Here is a 24,540-nt window from a genome sequence, read left to right on the forward strand (position 1 = left end):
TCATCTCACGCAGGCAGCAGAAGGGAGGAACTCTCCCTGCCATGAACCTCCAAGCACCGCCAACTCGCTGATGCAGCACCATTGGAAGCACTCAACCGCAGCGGACTCTGAGTCTATCCGAAAACTTTGAGCCTCTGACCAGCCTCGCCGAGCACCATCCTCTGTCAAGCACTTCAACCCTGCCCCGGCCGCCGAACAATAAGCAAAGCCGAGGACTTGGGGCCTTCTCCTCCGGAGATTCTGGACCACACAGTAGCAGCAGCGGCGAAGCAGGCGTTTCAGAAGTTTCACCAGATGTTCCTCCGTGCTCCCACGTCCGTCTCCATCAAATCAGGATTGTGCACGGCACCCTACTTGACAAATAACAGACATCATCACCGGAGTGGCTGCTGCGAGCTGCGTCACGCCACCTTCACCCTCTCCACAGCAGAGACATTGATGTGCGATGCAGAGTGGTTGACCTATGCCTTCCTGAAGTCCATAATCATCTTTTGTTCTGTCCACGTTGAGACTCAGGTTGTTCATGCACTATCTGACAAGCCTCTCAACCTCCTTTCTGTATGCTAACTCATCATTGTTGCTGATGAGGCCAACTACTGTTAGTATCATCAGCAAACTTGATGATGCGGCTTGAGCCGAATCTGGCAGTGCAGTCGTGAGCAGGCAATGTGAACGGCCATGGGCTGAGCACACAGCCTTGGGGGTACCAGTGCTCAGCGAGATGTTACTGCCACCTCACGCTAACTGGGGCCGTTCCATTAAGAAGTTCAAGATGCAGTTACAGAGAAGGGCACTGAGCCCAAATGAGGACAGTTTACCCACCAGCCTCTGAGGGATGATTGTGTTAAACACCGAGCTGAAGTTGAACAGCATCTTGACGTATGAGGCATCGTTTTCTAGATGGGACAAGACAGAGTGGAGGGCCAAGGCTATGGCATCATCAGTGCACCGGTTGGAGTGGTAGGCGAACAGGAAAGGGTTCAATGTAGCAGGAAGATGGCATTTTATATGATCTATTATTAGCTGTTCAAAGCACTTCATGATTGTTGAAGTCAGTGCTACTGTGCAGTAATCTCTTGGCCACTGGTGGCTGCCTTGAAGCCTGCAGGGACAATGGACTGTTGCAAAGAGATGTTGAGGATGTCCATTAATTTTTCTATTAGCTGATTTGTAGCCACTCAACACACAGCCAGATATGTTGTCCAGCCCCACATCTTTGGTCGGATTACTTTGGCTAGGATGCTCCTCACCTCAGCTGTGTCCAGAGAGGGTGTCTGTCCCTCAGGTGAAGATGGAGCTTTCCTCAATGTCACATCATTCAATGCATCAAATTGCACATAGAAGGCATTCAGTCTATCAGGAAGGAAGGCATCACTGTAATTGAATCACAGGGTGGTCCTGTAATCCGTTACGGTTTGAATACCCTCCCACATGTGCCGCATGTCTCTGTTGTCAAAAAGGTGTCTGGCTCCAGGTTGGGCTGGAGAGAAAGATAACATAGACTAGATGTTGTCAGCATGCTGTGTGGTCTGAGCAATATGGACATTGAGGTGCACTTGCTTTTATTGACATGAAGAACACACCAATAGTCTGCATGAATCTAAAACTATATTAATTCTGACTTAATTTCCGAAAAAGATGCCTCCTAAAATCTCAGGATGTCTTTTTCTTCACAAATGATGCAGCTTATGTACCTCAAATTTAGGAAAATAAATAATGGATTCACTTCTATAGTCAAACTGATAGATCGAGCTGATTAAAGCACCTTCATCAAGTTAATTTCATCTTTTTATGGGCTCCGGAGTCTGACTTCCAACTAGTTCCATCTGTTGACAGAACAATTATAGAAGGGCTTGAACTGTAGAATTTTTAATAGCACCCCTAAATGTTATCTTCAATGGAAGAATAAACTCCTTGCAACAAACTCTCTTGTCAGGTGTTGGCAATTAAATATACACACTAAATTATATATTTCAGACAAATTTCCCATTCTTTCTAATACTTACACTTCTTAACTGCTAAATAAGCTTCATCCACTCTCCTCTTGATTGATGGATTTTTCAGTGTCACCTTCGCCTGTAAGCAACATTCATTTCAATTTTAAATTGTGAAAATGAATATGATGATGGTGATGTTTGTTTTGCTAGGAGACAAACGAGGGCAACCATGCTTAAGTGAAGACAACCTCAACAATTTTAATTTATTATAGTAGAAAAAGAACATGGCTTCTCCAGAACTGTTTGAAAGGTAACTATACTCAGTTATTTAATCTACTATTAATGGTGCCAAAGAAAATAGTGCATGAAAAGAATCCCCAAATATTAATTCTTGAGGGTTATAAAGCTTAAGCAACTGAGACTCTGACACTCTGAACTGCAGCATTGTTGCATGATACAGATGAATACAAATTACTGACAGTAGGCTGAAAACTGAATGCTGAATAAAATGAAATATTGTGCACCATTGACCTTTTCAGTGAGGAGTCTACAACGGCAAACTTCAGTGATGCACATATCTGTGTTTTCCTTTTTCACTACAGAGCACAGTAAGGAAGAAATGGCATGTAAAATCAAGGTTGAGAGAGGAATAGGATGAGCATTTGGAAATGAAATTGCATTGAGGTGGTGGAGGTGGCATTGGCAACTCTGGAGACCAAGTCATGGCTTTGGGAGTGGAGTGAGTGGTTATCTGAACATTAGAGGCCCATTTGGGGTCTGGGATTTGGCTTGTAGTACACTACAGATAATGATGGAGGGAAAGATGCCGGACCTTGGACAGGAAGTTTAATTTCAGGGGAGGTGGATTGAGAAATTCAAGGAGGAGATGGTGGGCAGATGGACGATGAGGGCCAACTGGAAACAGTAACAGGAAGTTTTCATGGTTTTGTTGAAATGCCATTCTTCTTGGAGCACTACATTTCACACAAGGAACCTTTCATGGTCAATGTACAACACAATGCCTGTCTCTACCCCAACAAAACCCCAGATCTGTTAAGCAATTGATCTCCAAATGTTCTTCTGTTATAATTTTCTTGAAGTTGTTAACTTTGGTCAGACAAGTTTGCAAACTGATTAAAACGAATACACATAATGTTATGCTCTTTTAAACCTCATGACCATACATACACTGTGGCCACTTTATTAGGAACCTCCTGTACTGAATAAAGTGGGCACTGAGTATACTGTATCTTTGTGGCCTTCTGCTGCTGTAGCCCATTCACTTTAAGGTTCAATGTGCCGTGTGTTCAGAGATGCTCTTCTACATACCACTGTTGTAACATGTGAGTATTTGAGTTACTGCCATCTTCCTGTCAGTTTGAAGCAGCCTCGCCATTCTCTTCTGACCTCTTTCATTAACGAGGTTTTTTTTTTGACCACAGACTGCTGCTAACTGTATTTTTTTCATAATTCTCTGTAAACACTAGACATTGTTGTGTGTGAAAAGTCCAGGAATTCAGCAGTTTCTGAGATGCTCAAACCATCCCTGTCTACCACCAACAATCATTCCATGATTAGAGTCATTTAGATCACATTTCTTCCCCATTCTGCTGTTTGGTCTGAACAATAACTGAAGCACTTTGATAATGCTTGCATGCAGCTATACATTGAGCTTCTGCAATGTGATTGCCTGATTAGATACTCGTATTAACGAACAGGCTAGATTTACTTACTAAAGTAACCACTGACCGTATAATGGAATGCACAAAATCTTTAATCACATGCTGTAGGATTTATACTCCACATAAAAACGTTTACAACTAAGTGTAAACTGGCAAAGTGAAATGAAGATGATTTTTCGAACCTACATGAATGCAGTTATTTAACTTTAACCTTCACACAAAGATAGAAGAGATGGTAAAAGATTGTGAAGGTGATAGCTAAACAATGCTGCAGCACAAGAATGCAATTTTAGTGTAACTGATAAAAAAGTTACCACGTCTCCAAACAATAGTTTTGCCATTTTCTTAAAATTTATTTAGTGGTTGGTTCCATCCAACTCACATACTAAAGCAATAAGAAGGGAATGGCAGTTTGTATTTAATGTTACCTCAGTGGCCACTTTATTAGGTACATCTGTACACCTGCTCATTAATGCAACCAATCATGTGGCAGCAACTCAATGCACAAGAGTGTGCAGGAATATAGTCAAGGGATTCAGTCGCTGCTCAGACCAAACATCAGAATGGAAAAGAAATGTGATCCAAGCGACTTTGACTGTGGAATGATTGTTGGGGTAGTTTGAATACCTTAGAAACTGCTTATCTCCTGAGATTTTCATGCACAACAACCTCTACAGTTTACAGGGAATAATGTAAAAAAAATTCCAGTGAGCGTCAGTTCTGTGGGTAAAAATACCTTGTTGATGAGAGAGGTCAGAGGAGAATGGCCAGACTGGTTCAAGCTGACAGAAAAGCCACAGTAATTCAAATAACCATGTGCTACTACAGTGGTGTGCAGAAGAACAACTCTGAATGCACAAATGTCAAACCTTGAAGTGGATAGGCCACAGCAGTAGAAGACCACACCGGGTTCCACTCCTGTGGCCACTTTATTAGGTAAAGGAGTGTACCTAATAAAGTGGTCACTGAGTGCATTTCATAATACAGTTGCTACCTTCAACATTAATAGTCTATACTTATTGGCAATGATGAAACCAGTCATGAGGTGCACCTTTCAGTTGAGAGTTGCTTTTCCAGCAAGACACAACTCAAAACGCTGACATTGCACTGCAGGTATTCAAGGGCACACTCACCTTTTGATAGTTATGGAGCAAAGCCCAGAGAGCTGAGGCTCCTATAGTCTGAACCACAGGATTGTCATTTTCTAGACAAGAAGAAAATATTGACACAGTTTTATCTGGGGACAAAAGGAAAACAAAAGAGCACAGTGATTATTCCTCTACTCATAACTCCCTTTCTCTAATTTTTGCTCCCATGTCTGGAGACTAATAGAAGCCAGAATAAGTACTTCAGGTGGATTTAATAGCAAGCAATTATTTTAACTAAGTGCTCTGAAATAAAAGTAAAACATGTTGCTGCCAATCATTGCTAACAGCTAAAAGCATCATTTGGCTAAATAGTCACTTGGTTGTTTGGACAATCAGCTGTTCTTGGCCCTATAAACAAGCTTCCAAAATACACATGTTTCTCAAGAGGATTAAGATAAATGGGCACATGATTGAGGAAACTGGACATTGCAGTGATAATGGCATTTAGGAAACACTTTATCACATTGTAATGGCTTGAAACACTTTACACAGTGACTCACTTACAGAATTCAGTATCTTGTAGCCAAAATTGTACTTCATCCACACATTTGAAATATGTTAATCACTTCTTGGGGCTTCCTTTAATTTCGTTTTACATCATTATTACCTTTCAAATCCAGAGGTAAACAACCACATTCCTCAATGTCCAAATTCACCAAGTGAATGACAAATGTAAAGCATTTAGGAAAAAATACTCAATAAAGCTCTTTTTTCACAATCATGATCAATTTTAATTTTAAAGGGCTATAACTGAAGTGAATTAATCAAGGCCTCTTGCAATCAAAGGAAGATCTTGGAGTGAGCTTCAAAGTCTAATAAATAGATTAGACTAAGTTTAGCAGCATACCAGATAAAATAATTTGCAATTTAATCTACAATATTTTTTCTTAGCATTCTGCTATCTCAGCACAGATACACTCAGCACAATCTCAGAAAATGACACCACAAAATATAAATCTAGAAGCCTATAGCAAAAAAAGAAAATACAATTTTTCACTTTCATTAAATCATTAAAATATCATAGGAGTTTCAAGCCAATAAAGTAGTTTTGTCAATATTGTTTGGATGCTTTCCTGAAGCACTCTATAAAAGATCATAAGGCATAGGAGAAAATAGGCCATTCAGCCCATTGAGTATCCTCTGCCATTTTATCATGGCTGATTTATTATCCCTCTCAACCTCATTCTCCTGCCTTTCCCCTGCAACCTTTGACACCCTAACTAATCAAGAATGTGTCAACCTCCGCTTTAAAGATACTCAATGACTTGGCCTCCACAGCCATCTGTGGCAATGAATTCCACAGATCACCGCACTCTGGCTAAAGAAATTCCTCATCTCTGTTCTAAACAAACACCCCTCTGTTTGAGGCTTTACCCTCTGGTCCCAGACTCCCTGACTATTTAAGAAATATCCTCTAGCTAGGCCTTTCACATTGGTATATTTATATTTTCAGATTAGTTCTTTAAATATTGTTTCTTTAATGTTCCATACCCTTCAGTGCTCTTCCAGTGAGGTTTGTTTAGAAATGGATTTCTTCAGATCTGCTAAAATTAAACAACGTTTGCACATTCTACCAATCAACCCATGTCATTAAGGTCTTTTAAATAATTTTTACTCGTTCAATACCTTGCTCTTATGTTGTCAGAAAGTTTGACAATTATGCGTCATGCTGACCAGCATATCTGCCCAAATTTTTAAGTTTACGTAAGCAGTTCCACTGCACTACTCTTTCCTATTATCGTGCCACTTTCTATCCAATTCCCCATAATCTTTGAAGAATAACTGCATTAAAAAATGTGTTTTTGAGAGAGACTTCAGTTGATTACTTACAGAAGTTGCTATGGTTAATTAGTCATTTAACCAAACTTACAACTGGGAGCTCTAAAGGAGTACATCAAGGATGTAATACTGCAACCGTATAAGGCACTGGTGAGGTTTCATTTGGAGTAATGTGAGCAGATTTGGGTTCCTTATCTAAGAAAGGATGTGATGACATTAGAGAGGGTTCAAAGGAGGTTCAAAAAAATGATTCCGGGAATGAAAGACTCATCCTCTGAGGAGAATTTGAAGGCTCTGGACCTGTACTTACTGGACTTTAGAAGAATGAAGTGGGTATCTCATTGGAATGTATTGAATGTTGAAAGGCCAAGATAGAGTGGATGTAGAGAGGATGCTTCTTATAGTAAGGGAGTCCAGGACTGGAGGGAACAATCTCAGAATAGAGGGACGTCCATTGAGAATGGAGATGAGGAGGAATTTCTTTAGCCAGAGGGTATTAAGTCTGTGGAATTTGTTGCCAAAGGTGGCTTTGGAGGCCAGGTCATTAGATGGTTGATTAATCAGGGAGTGAAAGGTTATGGGGAAAAGGCAGGCAAATAGGATTGAGAGTGAAATGGATTAGCCATGATCAAATGGCAGAGTAGACTCAATGGGCTGAATGACCTAATTCTGCTCCCACGTCTCATGGCTTTATGGCTTAAATTAATTGATCACAGTCCTGTGACTAAAGTTTGAAGAAGACTGACTGAAAGTTTTGCATGCCTTGCTCATGGCCACCATGTTCTTTGGGAGAGAACAAAAAATACCTGTCCAAGTGGTTCATGAGTAACCAACACAAAATGTTGGAGGAAGACAAAAATCAGGCTGTAACGATGGTGAGGAATAAATACTTGATGTTCTGGGCTGAGACCCTTCAAGGCCTGAAATGACTGCTTCTTCTTCTTCTTCTTCTTCATAAATGACGTCTGACCTGCTGAGTTTCTCTAATATTTCGGGTTTGCTACTCCTGATTTCCAGCATCTGCAGAATCTCGGGTTCATAAATGAGATTTTATTTTCTAATTGGCAGGCAAAATTTGCCCACTGCTAGGTGCTTATGTAAGCAGATTTTACACACAATGATATGCATTTTTAGAACTTATATTTAAATGCCATATTTAAAGTGTGACCAATATTGTTAGAAATCCTGTAATAGTTGAAATTTCTAAATACACCTCTGTGCAATTGCGTGTTAGACTTTCTAACCAACAGATCTCAGATAGTCAGGATGCACATCTTTCCTCCCTCATCATTCTCTACACAGGTGCCCCCACCCTCCCACCCGGGCTGAGTGCTGAGCTCATTTTCTACACGTTGATCACATATGACTGCACCGCCAAACACCCGAGTAATCATATTGTCAAGTTCGCCGGTATGAAAGTGGTGGAGCTCATCACCAATAACGATGAGATGGCCTACAGAGAGGAGTTGGAAGATCACGGAGCCTGGATTCCCAGCAAATAACCTCTCTATCAATGTCAACAGAAAGGAGATGGTTATTCACTTCAGGAGAACTCGTACCAATCACTCCCCTCTTTGCATCAGTGGCACAGCAGTGGAAACTGTGAGCAGTTTCAATCTCCTGGGAGCGCACATCCCACACAACCTCTCTTGGTCCCAGAACACATCCTACACAATCAGGAAAGCTCACCAGCACTTCTGCTTTCTGAGGATGCACATCTGTACTCATGTCATTCTGCACAGTAGAGAGCATCCTAACATGCTGCATCACTTCATGGTATGGAAACCACACTGTGGTAGAGAGGAAGGCTCTACAATGGGTAGTTAAAACTGGCCAACACAACACTGGCATCAAGTCTACCTGCCATCAAGTAAGTGCTTGTGTGTGCGTGTTTGTAGGTGTGTGTACACAAGCTATCTTATGTATTTGTACTTATTATGTCTTTTTTTAAATTATTGTGTCCATTATCTAATTGTGTTTTTTTTGTGCTTCATCAGATCTGGAGTAATAATTATTTCTTTCTCCTTTACATTTGTGTATTGGAAATGACATTAAACAATTTTGAATGTTGAATTATACCTGTAAAAACCACAATAATAATTTTAAAAAGAGCATGAAATTTATAATAAAGTTAAAAACAATTCAGTTATTCTCCAGATATTCAACCACAGTACAACGTTTAAAATAACCTACCATGAGCTAGAACCTTTGGCTTGTTGGCAGGATGGAAGCAAATATTGTGAAGAACAAGCAGTGCAGTGGGTTGGTTGCTTTTGCACTTTTGCTGAGATATTGTTGACAACAGCTCCAGACTTCCATTCATCTTTAGAATCATCTGTTGTCCCTCATCTCCAAAAGACAAATTCAGTAAAAGCTTCAGCCAAAGCATGGTCAAATTGCTAACTTGTCTGCCTGCAGCCTTTGGTAATGGCAGGGAAACGAAGTTATGTAAAAAATTGCTCTGTAATACAGATTAGAAGCAGAAAAGACCTAAAGTTATCATATTGATAATTAGTAACATAATTCACAATCAATGACCCATATACAATATTGCCTGCTTCCTGCAAAGGGATCACCTTCCAATTTAAAATGCAAATCACATCTTGAACCATGCAATATAAAATATTAATGTACAGTGCAGTTAACGCTGATTGGAAGTTTTCAGTCCAAAGTGTAACTTTTCAGCTCAATATATGAAGGGAAATATTTGTTTAAATTACTACCATGTCAGCTAATAGCTGACATTTCAGTTACAAAGCCATGGAGTTCAGCTAATGGCTCTTCTGCCTCAGTCAGCAAGCATCTTCATGTAGATTATCAGAATTAGTTCCTTTTTATATATAATTGGATAGCATACCAAATCTATCAGTCACTCTCAAACCTGATCTGAGATAAGAATGCAGCTGGAACAGATTGAAAGCTTTTGTCCTTTCAGTCCTGCTACTACATAGCAATTAACATCAAAACATCCTGATCTCTTGGCCACATTCTGTCAAGAATGATGTTAAATGCACGTCAGTAGAAGACTCATATTCCTATTTCAAGTCCCCCCTCCTTTCAGCATCATTCAGACTAGCTAATTAAGTTTATAAAAAAGCTGCAGTTTAATCTGTTTGTTCTTCAGATGACATTGTCCAGCCAAAAGGTGTTCAGTCTTATCCTTATTCAAAATGGCAAGGAACAGAGGATGAGTGAAAAGGTACTGCCCCGCCAAACTGATTTACAGCTTGCATCAACAAATGGAAAATATTTACTTTTGATTTTACCATTTATCTGGAATTAGAAAATCAAATTAGTGTCCTGAACCATGATAAAATCCTTCCGGAACTTAATCAGATCATTAAAAGCAGAAATAAATTCTGAACAAATACAGCCGATGATGGAAATTACTTTTTCTTGATTTCTCCTTGTGGCTCTAACATAAAAGTTTGTTGAACTTACTAGCCTAGGAATTCTTCATTTTGATATAACATAATTGTGTGCTATCAAATGGAGTTTCACAGGAAAAATATCCAAGTAAGTTTAATATCGAAGTGTGGATATATCACCATATACTACCATGGCATTCATCTTCTTGCAGGCATCTACAGGAAAATAAAGAATTTATTGAAGCAATACACACAAAGTGCTGGAGGAACTCAGCAGGCCAGGCTGCATCTATGGAAAAAGAGTACAGTCGACGTTTTGGGCTGAGACCCTTCATCAGGACTCATTTATGAAGAACTATATATAAACAAAGACTGACATACCACCAACGTGCAAGAGAAGAGAAATTGCGCAAATAAAGTAAATAAATAAATAATACCGAGAACATGAGTTGTAGAGTCCTTGAAAATGAGTCCATAGGTTATGTAATCAGTTCAGAATTGAAGTGCGTCAAGTTATCCTTGCTGGTTCAGGAGCCTGATGGTTGAAGGGAAATAACTGTTCTTGAACTTGGTAGTGGGAGTCTTTGATGATGACTGCTGCTTTCTTGTGGCAGTCCTCCTTGTAAATATGCTCAATGGTGGGAAGGCTTTGCTTCTGATGGACTGTATCTAAACTAGTTAGTTTATATGCCCAGAGTGCTAAGGAGTGTAAGATCTCAGGTATGCTTACTGGCACAGGTGATTGTGTGTCATTTTTGTATGATATTGATCCCAGGAGTCATCCTGACCAGATGTGCAGAAACCGACTCTGTAATGAATGAGTAGCCTACTTTGGTGATATGTGAAGCAAGCCGATATAACCAGTTCCAACTCCATGGAATCCAGGGCTGCAAACCAATGGAAAAATGGCCCTTTTTAAATGTTTTCCTTTGAAGCAGGTCACTACCTGGAATTCCCAAGGATCACAGCTCAGACTGATGACCTTAGCTTGCACTCAACCATGACTGCTTTCCCAGCCAACTGTAAATCCAGTTCTACACCTGCTATGACCCCACTGAACAGACTCAGTTCACAAGACTCACAAAGCCATTCACCCACCATCTGGTAGCAAACCACACCCATCTCTGCAAGAGATTTCCTTGCCCCACAACACTTCCCAGGGCTCTATTGGACTTCCTCAAAATGATGAAATAACTGTAATAATGGTCTCTGTCAGCATTGAACATGGAAGGCGCTATGCATAACAGAATTTTGTTATGTTTCGTCTCACACAAAATGTCCATTGACCCACTGCGTGTGTTTATTATGCTTTTCTTGACATGAAAGAACTTCAAAGGCTACAATAGAACAATTTGGTCATTTCTCTCTATTCTTGTGCTCCATACTCAATTCAATAAAAGTCAAGGCTGTTTGCCCTTTCTGTGTATTGATTACATTTATACTTTCAGAGAAGACGTTAAAACATTATGTTGCTAATGCTCCATACCCTTCAGTGCCCTTCCACTGGGGTTTGTTTTAAAACTGATTTCTTCATACTAACTAAAATTAAACAAACTGTTGACACATTCTGCCAGTTAACCCATGTTCTTGCACATTTTTAAATTGCTTTTACTGCTTCTAAACATTGCTTTCATGTTGTCAGAATGATTGACAATTAGTCTTCATACCAAAGTCCTAACCTTTCTAAATGCAGAAAACTAGCCTGAATGGTGACCCATAGAATTAACCTTTCTGTAACCTTTCCAACCTTCCTTCAATTTGAGCAACACTAGAACTGGAGATTAATTTTACGTTAGTTAACCAAACTTCTATTAATGTTGATTTCTTCTAAACTATGAATTTGGCTTCTGGGATACTGAGATTGGATCAAATATCTGCATTGTACTTCCTTTACTTGTCCATTCTTCACAAAAACAATCTGCCAGACATGATAAAGGTCCTAGTCATCCTTACAGACTGTCCTTCACAAAACTAGACAACTCCAAATGTTTGTTAATTCTATCTTTAATTCTGGATCTGTAGAATGCCCAATCACTTGTTTTACCTTTCTCTTTGTGAACAATGTATTATGTTGAATATATTCATGGTGACGAGAAGGCATGCAGGAGCGAGACAGATCGGCTGGTTGACTGATGTTGCAAAAACAGCCTTGCACTCACTGAGAAATTGATTGTGGACTTCAGGAAGGGGAAACTGAGTGAACACTAGTCCTCACTGAGGGATCAGCAGAGGAAAGGATGAACAGTTTCATGTTCCTATGTGTCAACATCTCTCAAGATCTCTACCAGACCTAACATTTTGATGCAATTAAAAAAAAAAGGCATGCCTGCAGCTATATTTCAGTTTAATTAGCAGTTTAAGGAGATTTGGTACGTCACCAAAGACTCTAGAAAATTCCTCTCGATGTACTGTGGAGAGGGTTCTGACTGGTTACATAACCATCTGGTATGGAAGTGCCAATGCACAGGATTGGAAAAAGCTGCAGACAGTTGCAAAGTCAGCCAGTTCCATCATGGAAATTAGCCTCCCCACCATTGAAGTCATCTTCAAAAGATGCTGCTTCAAGAAGGCAGCATTCATGATCAAGGACCCTCACCATCCAGGACATGTCTTCTTCTTATTACTATCATCAGAGAGGAGGTACCGGAGCCTGAAGACACATACTCGGTGATTCTGGAACAGCTTCTTCTCCTCTGCCATCAGATTTCTGAATGGACCATGACCATTATCTCACTATTTGCTTTCTTTTTGCACTGCTTATTTCATTTGTCTATATTTCTTACTGTAACATCATAATTTTTTATGTAATGCACTATACTGCTGCCTTAAAACAACAAATTTCATGATATACTATGTCTGGGATAATAAAACTAATTCTTCTAGTCTCCCAGTCTAAATACTATATTCAGAACTTTAGCTGGGCATTCTAAGATCCCTGTGGACTTTTCTGAGTTATATATGCCAAGAGCATTGAGTATTTTAAAACTTATATAACAAAGCTGTAACACACATCAAATTTGCAGGTGAACGCAGCAGGCCAGGCAGCATCTCTAGGAAGAGGTACAGTCGATGTTTCGGGCCGAAACCCTTCGTCAGGATGAAGGGTCTCGGCCGAAAACGTCGACTGTACCTCTTCCTAGAGATGCTGCCTGGCCTGCTACGTTCACCAGCAAATTTGATGTGTGTTGCTTGAATTTCCAGCATCTGCAGAATTCCTCGTGTTTACGTTAACAAAGCTGTCCCTTGATTATCCTGGAGTTTTTACTAACCTTTTGTAAAATGCCTTTACATTCGTGGGATATAACCAAGTTGGAGAGCACAGCAAATGCTATTTGTTGAATGATATTACTGTCATGTGTCTTTTGCAAGGCTTGCTTCATGATCATATGCACGAGACTGCTCCCGCCAAGTCCTTTCTGAGATGAAACTGGTCCTCCAGTTCCACAACACAGGGAAACACATGCTGAAAAATGACAAGTTGGATCACTGAGCAAGATCCAATGTTTCAGGCTTCAATTTCAAATGGTTACACATGAACAAAGTATTTTTTATAACCAACATGAACTAGATAATGAATATTCTATTATTTGTTATTATTCTTCCTCAGTCTTAAGGAGGTGCAACGTGACCTGGGTGTCATTATACATCAGTCATTGAAAGTGGGCATGCAGGTACAGCAGGCGGTGAAAAAGGCGAATGGTATGCTGGCATTTATAGCGAGAGGATTTGAGTACAGGAGCAGGGAGGTACTACTGCAGTTGTACAAGGCCTTGGTGAGACCACACCTGGAGTATTGTGTGCAGTCTTGGTCCCCTAATCTGAGGAAAGACATCCTTGCCATAGAGGGGGTACAGAGAAGGTTCACCAGATTGATTCCTGGGATGGCAGGACTTTCATATGAAGAAAGACTGGATGAACTGGGCTTGTACTCGTTGGAATTTAGAAGATTGAGGGGGGATCTGATTGAAACGTATAAGATCCTAAAGGGATTGGACAGGCTAGATGCAGGAAGATTGTTCCCGATGTTGGGGAAGTCCAGAACGAGGGGTCATAGTTTGAGGATAGAGGGGAAGCCTTTTAGGACCGAGATTAGGAAAAACTTCTTCACACAGAGAGTGGTGAATCTGTGAAATTCTCTGTCACAGGAAACGGTTGAGGCCAGTTCATTGGCTATATTTAAGAGGGAGTTAGATATGGCCCTTGTGGCTACGGGGGTCAGGGGGTATGGAGGGAAGGCTGGGGCGGTGTTCTGAGTTGGATGATCAGCCATGATCATAATAAATGACGGTGCAGGCTCGAAGGGCCGAATGGCCTACTCCTGCACCTATTTTCTATGTTTCTATGTTAACTTTGTTTAAAAAATTCAAGGAGGAAAATAGTTGCTTAAAGCACAGAAATGTGAGTGTAGTATGCTCATTATCATCGCATAATCCCAAAAATAACGTCCTGGTAGCAAAATCCAGAGCATTGACTACATTTCAAAGTTTAAAGTAAATCAAAGTTTAAAGGTAAATCTATTATTAAAGTATACATATGTCATCATATACTAACTTGAAATTCATTTTCTTTGGGGTATTCACAATTAATACAAAGATAGACAAATAACCAATGTGCAAAAGACAAAAAATTGCGCAAATTAAAAAAAAAATAAGCAATAATATCAAAACATTGAAGAGTCCATAGTTTGTGGAATCAATTCAGTGTTGGGGTGAATGAAGTTATCCAGTCTGGTTCAGGATCCTGACGGCATCAGCAAGAAGAGAGCATGGCCTGGATGGTGTGGGTCCTTGATGGTGGATGCTATTTTCTTGCAACAGTGCTCCTTATAGATGTACTCAATGGAGGGATGGACTTTCCTGTGATGGACTGAGCTGCATCCACTACTTTTTGTAAGCCTTTCTGTTCAAGGGCCTTGGTGTTTCCACACCAGGCTGTGATTGAACTAGTCAGTACACTCTCCAGCATGAATTGATAAAAGTTTGTTAGATGACATGGTAAAAGTTCATAAACTTGTATGAAAGTAGAATACCTCGGTAATATAAGTGGTATCTGTCAGAATATTTTTGAGCAGTCTAGTGGCTTGCAATTGGTACTTTCTTTATCTGAACATTCAAGCCTATTATCTATAATGCCCATTCATAAGATACATTACAACAGATTTATATTATTACAATCTTGTGGTAAATGAATTAACTTACAAAAAAAGTGTAGCAAGCTACTGAAAACAAAAGTCAGCCTCAGTGGATTAGACTTTCACTCTGTCAGCTGCAAAAGCAGCAGGTAGTTTGAAAATGTCAAATGGAGAAAAAAGCTGAAGTGATACATTCAGGAACAGAAGTGCTCCTAATTTGTTCCACAAATGACTGAGATCTGTCTGTTGCTTCCATTTTCATTTTACCTCAACTTAATGAAAACATGTTGACCCCTGCCTCTAATATTTCAAATGAAAATGATCCTGAGCCTTCTGAGGTACAGGATTACTTTATATGTGGAAAAGGCTCTTCCTGATTTAATTTTGACACTGTGGCTACTTGTTCTGGATTCTCTTCCCATAAGAAATATCTTTTGCACTTCAACCCTTTCAAATCTTTCATCATGTTAATTAACTGAAATTAGTTAACACTTGTTCTTCAAAGCAATAAGTCCCAATTTTATCTCAGCTGTAATATAACCCAATTCCTTAAGCCCAGCCCGATGGGTGACACAGTAGCGTAGTGGTTGGCACCAGGCTTTACAGCACTAGCACCAAAATTGATCGGGGTTCGATATCTGCTGCTGTCTATCGGGAGCTTGTGCATTCGTCCTGTGGCTGTGTGGGTTTCTTCCCACAAACTAGAGACGCTCGGTTGACATTGGTGAGTTGTGGGCATGCTATGCTGGTGCCGGACACTTGCAGGCTGCCCAGCACAAACCTCACTGATTTGATTTGATGCAAGTTACACATCAAAGTTTATGTGACAAACAAAGCTAATCTTTAATCAAATCTTTCTTTAACACCAGCTGTCAAGGAATTGTTCCACATGTAGGTGATATGATAAAGGGTCTCAGCCCAAAACATAGACCATTTATTCCCTCCACAGATGCTGCCTGACCTGCTGAGTTTCTCCAGCATTTTGTGCGTGTTACTCTGGATTTTCAGCATCTGCAGAATTTACATGTTTATAATTAATAGTTGAATGTATTTTATTAGGATTCCTTGATGGCTTCCACAGCCAAATTCTGCTGCACTCTTGGAATTCAGCTAGTTTCTAAGTGTGGTTGTTTTAAGATCTGGAGCCATATAAACCTGGTAAGACTTGGATTAGGCTTTGATGAGTTGGTTACTGGGAAATGCTACTTGTTGGTACCACTAATGCCCTTTTTCATCGCTATGTTGATGAAGTTTAGATTGACAAGAAAGGCTGTATCTAAAGGTTAATGATTAGCTTGATTTCTCACATGTACATTGAAACATACAATGAAATCCTTCATTTTGCACCAAAGGATGGTGCTGGGCAATCCACAAGTGCTGCCACAGTTCAGGTGCCAACATAACATGAGCACAATTCACTCACTCTAAGCGTACATCTTCTGAATGTGGGATGAAACCAGAGCATCCAGGTGAATCCTGCACAGTCACGGGGAGAACGTACAAATTCCTTAAAGCCAGCGGTGGAAATTGAACTCTCATCGGTGATCGCAGGCGCTGTAAAGCAGTTGTGCTAACCACTACTCTACCGTGTTTACCTGGCTTCTTGTGTACAGGATATATACAGAATGGCCATTTTGTTATTGTCAGATAGATACACAGTTAACTGCACTAGAATATCACAGACCATAAGACATAGGAGCAGAATTAGGCCATTCAGCCCATCAAGTCTGCTCTGTCATTTTATCACGGCTGATCCATTTCTCTCTCAACCCCATTCTCGTGCCTTCACTCCACAACCTTTCACACTCTGACTTATCTAGAATCTATCAACCGCCACCTTATATACACACAATGACCTGGCCTCCAAAGCCATCCGCTCTAAATGGACCATTCCTCTACTCTGTGGTTGTGCCCTCGAGGTCTAGACTTCTCCACTACAGGAAACATCCTCTCTATATCCACTCTATCTAGGCCTTTCAACATTTGATAGGTTTCAATAAGATCCCCATCGTTCTTCTAAATTCTATATAGGTCTAGAGCCATCAAACAATCCTCATATAAGCCTTTCATTCATGGAATCATTTTTGTGAACCCCCTTTGAACCCTCTGCAATGTCGGCACATCTTTCGTAGATAAGGGGCCTAAAACTGCTCACAAAAATTCAAGTGAGGCCTCACTAGTGCTTTATAAAGCCTCAGCATTACATCCTTGTTTTTATATTCTAGTCCTCTCAAAATGAGTGCTAACATTTCATTTGCCTTCCTCACCACCGGCTTATCTTTATGGAATTCTGCACAAGGATTCTCAAGTCCCTTAGCGTCTCAGATTTTTGAAATTTCTCCCTGTTTAGAAAATAATCTATGCTTCTTATTCCTTCTATCAAAGTGCATGACCGTACACTTCCTGACACTATATTCCATCTCCCACGTCTTTGCCCATTCTCCTAAACGCTCCAAGTCATTCTGCAGCCTCCCCACTTCCCTGTCGCTCCTCCACTTACCTTAATATCATCCACAACTTTTGCCACGAAGCCATCAATTCCATCATTTAAATCATTGACATATAATGTAAAAAGAAGCAGTCCCAACACCAACGCCCGTGGAACACCACAACTGACCAGCAGCCAATCAGAAAAGGCTCCCTTTATTCTCACACTTTGCCAATCAGCCGCTGCTTTATCCATGTGAGTAACTGCTTTTGAGTCTACTGGTCCAGGCGTGGATGCTGCGTGAGAATAGGACAAACAGTCCATAACTATCGTGGATGGGATCCTTCACGATATTGCTGGCACCTTTTTGTAAATATGTCCTTGATTGTGGGTAGGCTGGTGCTGGTGATGTATTGGCCAGTTTTAACTATGCATTGCAGAGCCCTCTAACGCACTGAGCCCTGTATTCACTGCAATTCAGTTTCTGTACCACACAACGGTGCAGCATGTTTGGATGCTGCCCACTGCATATCTGTAGAAGGTCAAGAGAATTGGTGTGCATAGACTAGCTCTCTTCAGCCTCCTCAAAAAGTAGAGGTGTTTTCCTAGTTTCTTGACATTCAAAACAACTTTTACTGAATTAATCGTATCAGGCCTTCACACATTGCAACTAACTCCAGTAACAGAGTCTAGGCTCTACTTACGTGCTGGAAGGTTAGCAGTGTAGACACAGAGCAGCTTCAGAGCTTCCAACATCAGCACATCATCCATTAGAAGCCAGGGCCAAAGTGAATGGACAGCACTGACAAGATGAGCATCGGATGCTGCAACCTGTAGAGATGGGGTTAGGGTACAGAAGTAGAGAGATGGGTGGAATTGCAGTGGAGGGCCAACAGAAAAGTTTAGAGATTGTTCAGGTAATAATTCAGAACATCACAGATTAGTTTGACTTGGTAGCAGACTTACTTTGCATTCGATATTGTGGTGTAGACAATTCCTCAGCAACTGCATTACTGCTTTCAGTTCTCTGGTCAGAGGGTCATCCTGTGGCATCAGAAACATATTAACAATCCATATCAATACTTCTTGAGAAATTCTAACAGTCACAGACAAATTTCCATATTTCCTTATAATATGGAGGGCTTCCATTTCAACGTACTGAGCTTAGGTTGTTTATTAAGGCAAATCCATTCCCTGGTAACTTTCCTCTGTAACCTATTTCTTACATTCTTCACATACATGAGGAGTAAAAATCTTTACGTTGCGTCGCCATCTAAATGTGCAATCATAGTAATTTATAATACAAACGTTTGTAAATAGAACAGTTAATGCAATATAGAGTACACTCAAATCAGTATGAGTTCATCAGTCTGATGGCCTGGTGGAAGAAGCTGTCCCGGAGCCTGTTGGTCCTGGTTTTTATGCTGCGGTACCGCTTCCCAGATGGTAGCAGCTGGAATAGATTGTGAATGGGATGGCTTGAATCTCCAGTGATCCTACCGGCCCTTTTTACACACCTAGTAAATGTTCTGAATCATGGGAAGTTCACAACTACAGATGCGCTGGGCTGTCCGCACCACTCTCCGCAGAGTCTGTGATTAAGGGAGGTACAGTTCCTATAAACAGGCAGTGCTGCAGCCAGTCAGTATGCTCTCAGTTGTGCCTCTGTAGAAAGTTCTTAGGATTTGGGGGTCCATACCAAACTTCCTCGATCGTCTGAGGTGAAAGAGGCGCTGTTGTGCCTTTTTCACCACACAGCTGGTGCGCACAGACGACGCAAGGTTCTCGGTGATGTGGATGCCAAGGAACTGGAAGCTATTTACCCTCTCAACCACAGATCCATTGTTATCAATAGGGGTTAGCCCATCTCCATTCCTCCTGCAATCCACAACCAGCTCCTTTGTTTTTGCAACATTGAGGGACAGGTTTCAGTCCCATCAATGTGCTCTCATCCCCAACAAATTTCACTACTCTTCTACACACTAGGAACAATTTACAATGGCCAAATAATGTAGAAACCTGCGTGTCTTTGGGATGTGCGGAGAGATAATCCGAAACATCAGAGGAAAACCTATGGGGCAGCAGTACGTGCAAACAACAGATGGACAGCACCAGAGATCAGGGCTGAACCTGGGTTGACGGACATGCACGGAAACTGTTGCTTTGCAGTGAGGTGGGAAGGGGAGAAAAAAGCCATGCAAACAACATTACTCATGACTTAAAAAATGTAGTTCATCAATTTTCAAAACTGAATTTTATTTCGACATAGAAGTGAATTAAACGATGCCTGTATGGAGTCAGCTGGGTACTAACAATACTGGTGTTCTACATTTCAGCACATAAATGATCTCCTCAATAATAATCATCACATTGTGAATCAAAACCAAACTGAAGGAATAAGGCCGTGCCAAAACATCAGTAGGAGTATTTCAAAAAAATTATCAAAGTAATTATGTTACATGGAAAATCTTTGTGTCTGAAGAAAATAGAACAAAAATTAATTTGTTGACTAAATAGAAGAGATTCTGCAAATACTTGAAATCCAGAATAACACAAGCAAAGTGCTGGAGGAACACAGCAGGTCAGGCAGCATCTCTGAAAAGGAATCAACAAGACCATCCTGATGTCATCTAATATTTTGTTTCTCCAACATTTTGGGTTTGCTGATTGAATTTTTGTTTCCTCACTTACCTTTCTCCTTTGTATCACTTTTCCGGGTCTCAATGAATCCAAGTTGAATTGTACATAGGTTTGCTTCATCTGTTCTATACAGCTGTCAATAAGGCCAGCTAAACAAGGAAGGATTGCAGAATCACATCCAGATTAGAAGCAGTTTGTTCACACTCACTTTATCTCAATTGTATAAAGAGATTTTGTTTTCATGTAAAATGAGAGATTGAAACTGAGTTTTCAAAATTATTCATCAAATCTGCAAAAATTATTTCAACCCTATTTCCAATATTGCTTATAAATTACAATGAAAAATGTCTAGAATTTTGCGTATATGTATTATGAGAACAGATTTGTGGAAAAATATGCATTTTTGAGTCAAATATTTATAAGTTAAAAGAATGCTTATATTAATTCCCAAATATATTTCACTTTAGAGGGGATAAGGGTAGATATATTAGCTCATGGTGTTAATGTGGCATAATAATACCATTCAGAATCAGTACTAGTGGTGTGAAAGCTCCATCCACTCTGCTTGAATGGTATACCTTAACCAACCCAAGGAATAAATCTTCCTATCCACAGGATATGTGGTAACTTTTTCATTTTCTACATCAGTTGTTTTAACTGCACCACTGAAATGAAAATTATTAATAGGAAGAATGCGTTCATCTGTGGTTCTACTAAGTATAACCACAGTTGAGCTTATGAATCCATACCTAATTTTGCATAAATCTTGCTGTGCGTTGGTAAAATACAAAAAGTAAATACTTGAACTATTTTTCAGCTCATGGCATGGGTCTGAAAATATGAATCTTCTCATCAGTCTGCAACAATTCACTGCACCAGAAGCTTGTAAATACAGTTTGAGGTTGTTGGCCCAGTTGGGATACCTTTGTGGTCTAAAGTTATGTGAGGAATATACACTCACTGACTACTTTATTAGGTACACTTGCTCGTTAACGCAACTATCAAATCAGTCAACCATGTGACAGCAGCTCAAAGCAGAAAAGCATGCAGACATAGTCAAAAGGTTCAGTTGTTGTTCAGACAAAACACCAGAATAGGGAAGAAATGTGATCTAAGTAACTTTGACTGTGGAATGATTGATAATCCTAGACAGGGTGATTTGAATATCTCAAAAGCAACTGATTTCCTGGCATTTTCACACACAAGAGTTTACAGAGAATGGTGCGTAAAACAAATTAAAAACAATTGAGAGTGTGGCAATTCTGTGGGTGAAAATGCTTTGTTAATGTGACAGGTCAGAGGAGAATGGCCAGACTGGTTCAAGCTGACAGGAAATTGACAGTAACCCAAATAATCACACGTTACAACAGTGGTGTACAGAAAAGCATCTCTGAAGGCACAGCACATTAAACCTTGAGGTGGACCGGCTACAGCAGCAGAAGACCACGAACATACACTCAATGTCCACTTTATTAGGTACAGGGGAACCTAAAGTAGCAACTGAGTGTATGTCATCAAAGAAACATTGATCTTCATTCTGTGTCCTGAAACATTCTTTGGGCAACATTAAAATAGGCAGGTTCACTGTAAGACCTATAAACAATAGATCTGAACAAACTGAAGTCAGTTTGTGATTGGCAACTGCATCTACACAAGTATGAGTAAATGCTCAAATGTTGTTCTATATGGCAGCCTTAGAGTTGCAATGATTGGTATCTTAACAGTGCTCTGGTTGAGGAAACATATCATTCACTCGCTCCTGGGCCAATTCTCTGCAAGATGGTGGAACGCAGATTTATTTAACATAGTAGGGATGCTCATCAGCTCGTTGCCCTGGAGTTCTTGGATCACAAGAAAGAACAAGTGTCAAAATATTTGCCCGATGCAAATTATATGCTCCACAGAAGAGAAGACAGAACAATTCTCTGATTTGAATTAACCTTGAAAGTAAACTTCAATTAAATATTTACCCAAGCCCACATGATAGCTCTACTGGGAGCATCAAATTCAACAGTTTACTGTCACATCACTATTCTGTAAAATGGAAAACAATTTTTAGTGAAAGGAATTTAAATATGGTTGTTTGAATAGCTCGGAGTGGTTAATGCAGTAACTTTTCAGAATCCTCACTTCGAACAAATGACATATCTGACTAGACAATGACTAAATGGTCAGATGATCTTACAATACAACCAATGTATTCACAAGAAGAACAAAATTAACTCAGACAGAATCACATTTTAATATTGGTGAGATGTGAAAGAAGTGAGCTATTACAGAATTAAGAAAACTAGAGATGAAATCATAAACTCAGTATAATACTGCAAATGTGACTGCATGAAACAGAAAAAATGTGCAGTGATACAATTTAGAAAGTCAAATTTTAAGGCAAAGTTTGGGGTAATGGCAGGATCCTTGGCAGAGTGGAAAAACCGAGGCATCTTGGGGCCCACATTCGTAGATCCCTCAAAATTGCCACACAAGTTAACAATGTGTATAGTGTGTTAGCTTTCATTACTCAGAAGATGGAGTTCAAAAGCCACAAGGCAACATTGCAGTTCTATAAAACCCTAGTTCCATCACTCTTGAAATAAAGTACTGATGAAGGGTCTCAGTCTGAAACCCTTCACTGGATAGACAATGGAAAATCGGTTGATGTTGTGTACTTGGATTTTCAGAAGGCCTTTGACAAGGTGCCACACATGAGGCTGCTTAAAAAGCTATGAGCCCCTGATAATGCAGGAAAGATTCTAGCATGGAAAAAGCAGTGGCTGATTGGCAGAAGGCAAAAAGTGGGAATAAAGGGTGTCTTCTAGCTGACTGCGGTGACTAGTGGTGTTCCATATGGGTCTGTGTTAGGACCAATTCTTTTTACGTTACATGTCAATTATTTGGATGATGGAATTGATAGCTTTGTTGCAAGATTTGCAGACAATATGAAGATAGGTGGAGGGGCAGGTAGTTTTGAGGAAGTAGAGAGGCTACAGAAGAACAGACAGATTAGGAGATTGGGCAAAGTAATGGCAGATGGAATGCAGAGTCAGGAAGGGAATGGTTATGCACTTTGGTAGAAGAAATGAAAGGCTTGACTATTTTCTGAATGGAGAGAAAATACAAAAACACTGAGGCACATAGGGTCTTAAGAGTCCTTGTGCAGGATTTCCTAAAGGTTAATTTACAGGTTGAGTCTGTGGTGAGGAAGGCAAATGTAATGTTAGCATTCATTTCAAGTGGACTAGAATATAACAGAAAGGATATAATGTTGAGACTTTTGCATTGGTGAGGCCTTGCTTGGAGGAATATGAAAAATTTTGGGCCCCTTATCTTAGAAAGGATTTGCCAAAACTGGAGAGAGTTCAAAGGAGATTCACGAAAATGATTCCATGATTGAATGGCTTGTGAAATGAAGAGCATTTGATGGCTCCAGGCCTGTATTCGCTGGAATTCAGAAGAATGAGGGGTGACCTTATTGAAACCTATTGAATGGTGAAAGGTCTAGATAGAGTGGATGTGGAGAGGATGTTTTCTATGGTGGGACAATATAAGACCAGAGGACATAGCCTCAGAATAGAGGGGCGTCCTTTTAGAATGGAGATGAGGAGGAATTTCTTCAGCCAGGGAGTGGTGAATCTGTGGAACTCTTTGCCACAGGCAGCTGTGGAGGCCAAGTTTTTACATATATTTAAGGCAGAGGTTGATAGATTTTTGATTGATCAGGGCACGTAGGAATATGGGATGAAGGCAGGAAATTGGGGCAGAAAGGAAAATTAGATCAGCCATGATGAAATGCAGAGTGGACTCCAAAGCCTAACTCTGCACCTACATCTTATGGTCTTATAGAAACAGCGACTGTTTACTCTTTTCCTTAGATACTGCCTAAGCTGCTGTGTTCCTCCAGCATTCTGTGTGCATTACTTGGAATACTGTGTTCAGTTGTGATTGCCTCATTATCAGGGATGTGAAAGCTTTAAAGGGTGCAGAGGAGATTTATCAGGATGCTGCTTGGACTAGAGGGCATGTCTTATGAGGATAGGTTGAGTAAGCTAGGGCTTTTCTATTTGGAGAAGAGGAGGAGGAGGATAAGAGGTGACTTGAAAGAGGTGTTCAAAATGATAAGAGGCATACTGTAGATAAAGTGGATTGTCAGAGACTTTTTTCCAAGGCAGAAATGGCTAATACAAGAGGGAGTAACTTTAAGGAGATTGAAGGACAGTATAGGGGGATTGTCAGAGGTAGATGATTTTATTTATTTATTTTTACACACAGTGTGGTGGGTGTGTGCCAGGGGTGGTGGCAGAGACAGATATATTTAAGCAACTCTTAGATAGGCACATGGGTGATAGAAAAATGAAGGGAGGAAGAGTTAGATTGATCTTAGAGTAGGTCAAAAGGCTAGTATAACATCATGGGCCGAAGGGCCTGTACTT

The 24,540-nt window shown here is 40.2% G+C and overlaps 1 protein-coding gene across 5 annotated transcripts in view; it reads right to left on the minus strand.

Moving 5' to 3' along the window:
• rttn (rotatin) overlaps positions 1-24,540 on the minus strand; it is a 255,727-nt gene that overhangs the window by 3,646 nt on the left and 227,541 nt on the right. For 2 of the 5 annotated variants that reach the window (XM_072262502.1, XM_072262530.1), the window contains 7 exons: positions 20,165-20,262; positions 18,440-18,517; positions 18,178-18,304; positions 17,546-17,769; positions 8,740-9,007; positions 4,753-4,856; positions 2,007-2,076 (listed from right to left, as the gene is read on the minus strand). In XM_072262502.1, the coding sequence (XP_072118603.1) occupies positions 2,007-2,076; positions 4,753-4,856; positions 8,740-9,007; positions 17,546-17,769; positions 18,178-18,304; positions 18,440-18,517; positions 20,165-20,262 (969 nt within the window). Of the gene's footprint in view, positions 1-2,006; positions 2,077-4,752; positions 4,857-8,739; positions 9,008-13,183; positions 13,378-17,545; positions 17,770-18,177; positions 18,305-18,439; positions 18,518-20,164; positions 20,263-24,540 lie in introns of those variants that run through there. The other 3 variants (XM_072262511.1, XM_072262520.1, XM_072262540.1) reach the window with 3 other exon arrangements.

The sequence above is a fragment of the Mobula birostris genome, chromosome 1 (assembly GCF_030028105.1).
Source record: "Mobula birostris isolate sMobBir1 chromosome 1, sMobBir1.hap1, whole genome shotgun sequence".
In the NCBI taxonomy this organism is placed as follows: Eukaryota; Metazoa; Chordata; class Chondrichthyes; order Myliobatiformes; family Myliobatidae; genus Mobula; species Mobula birostris.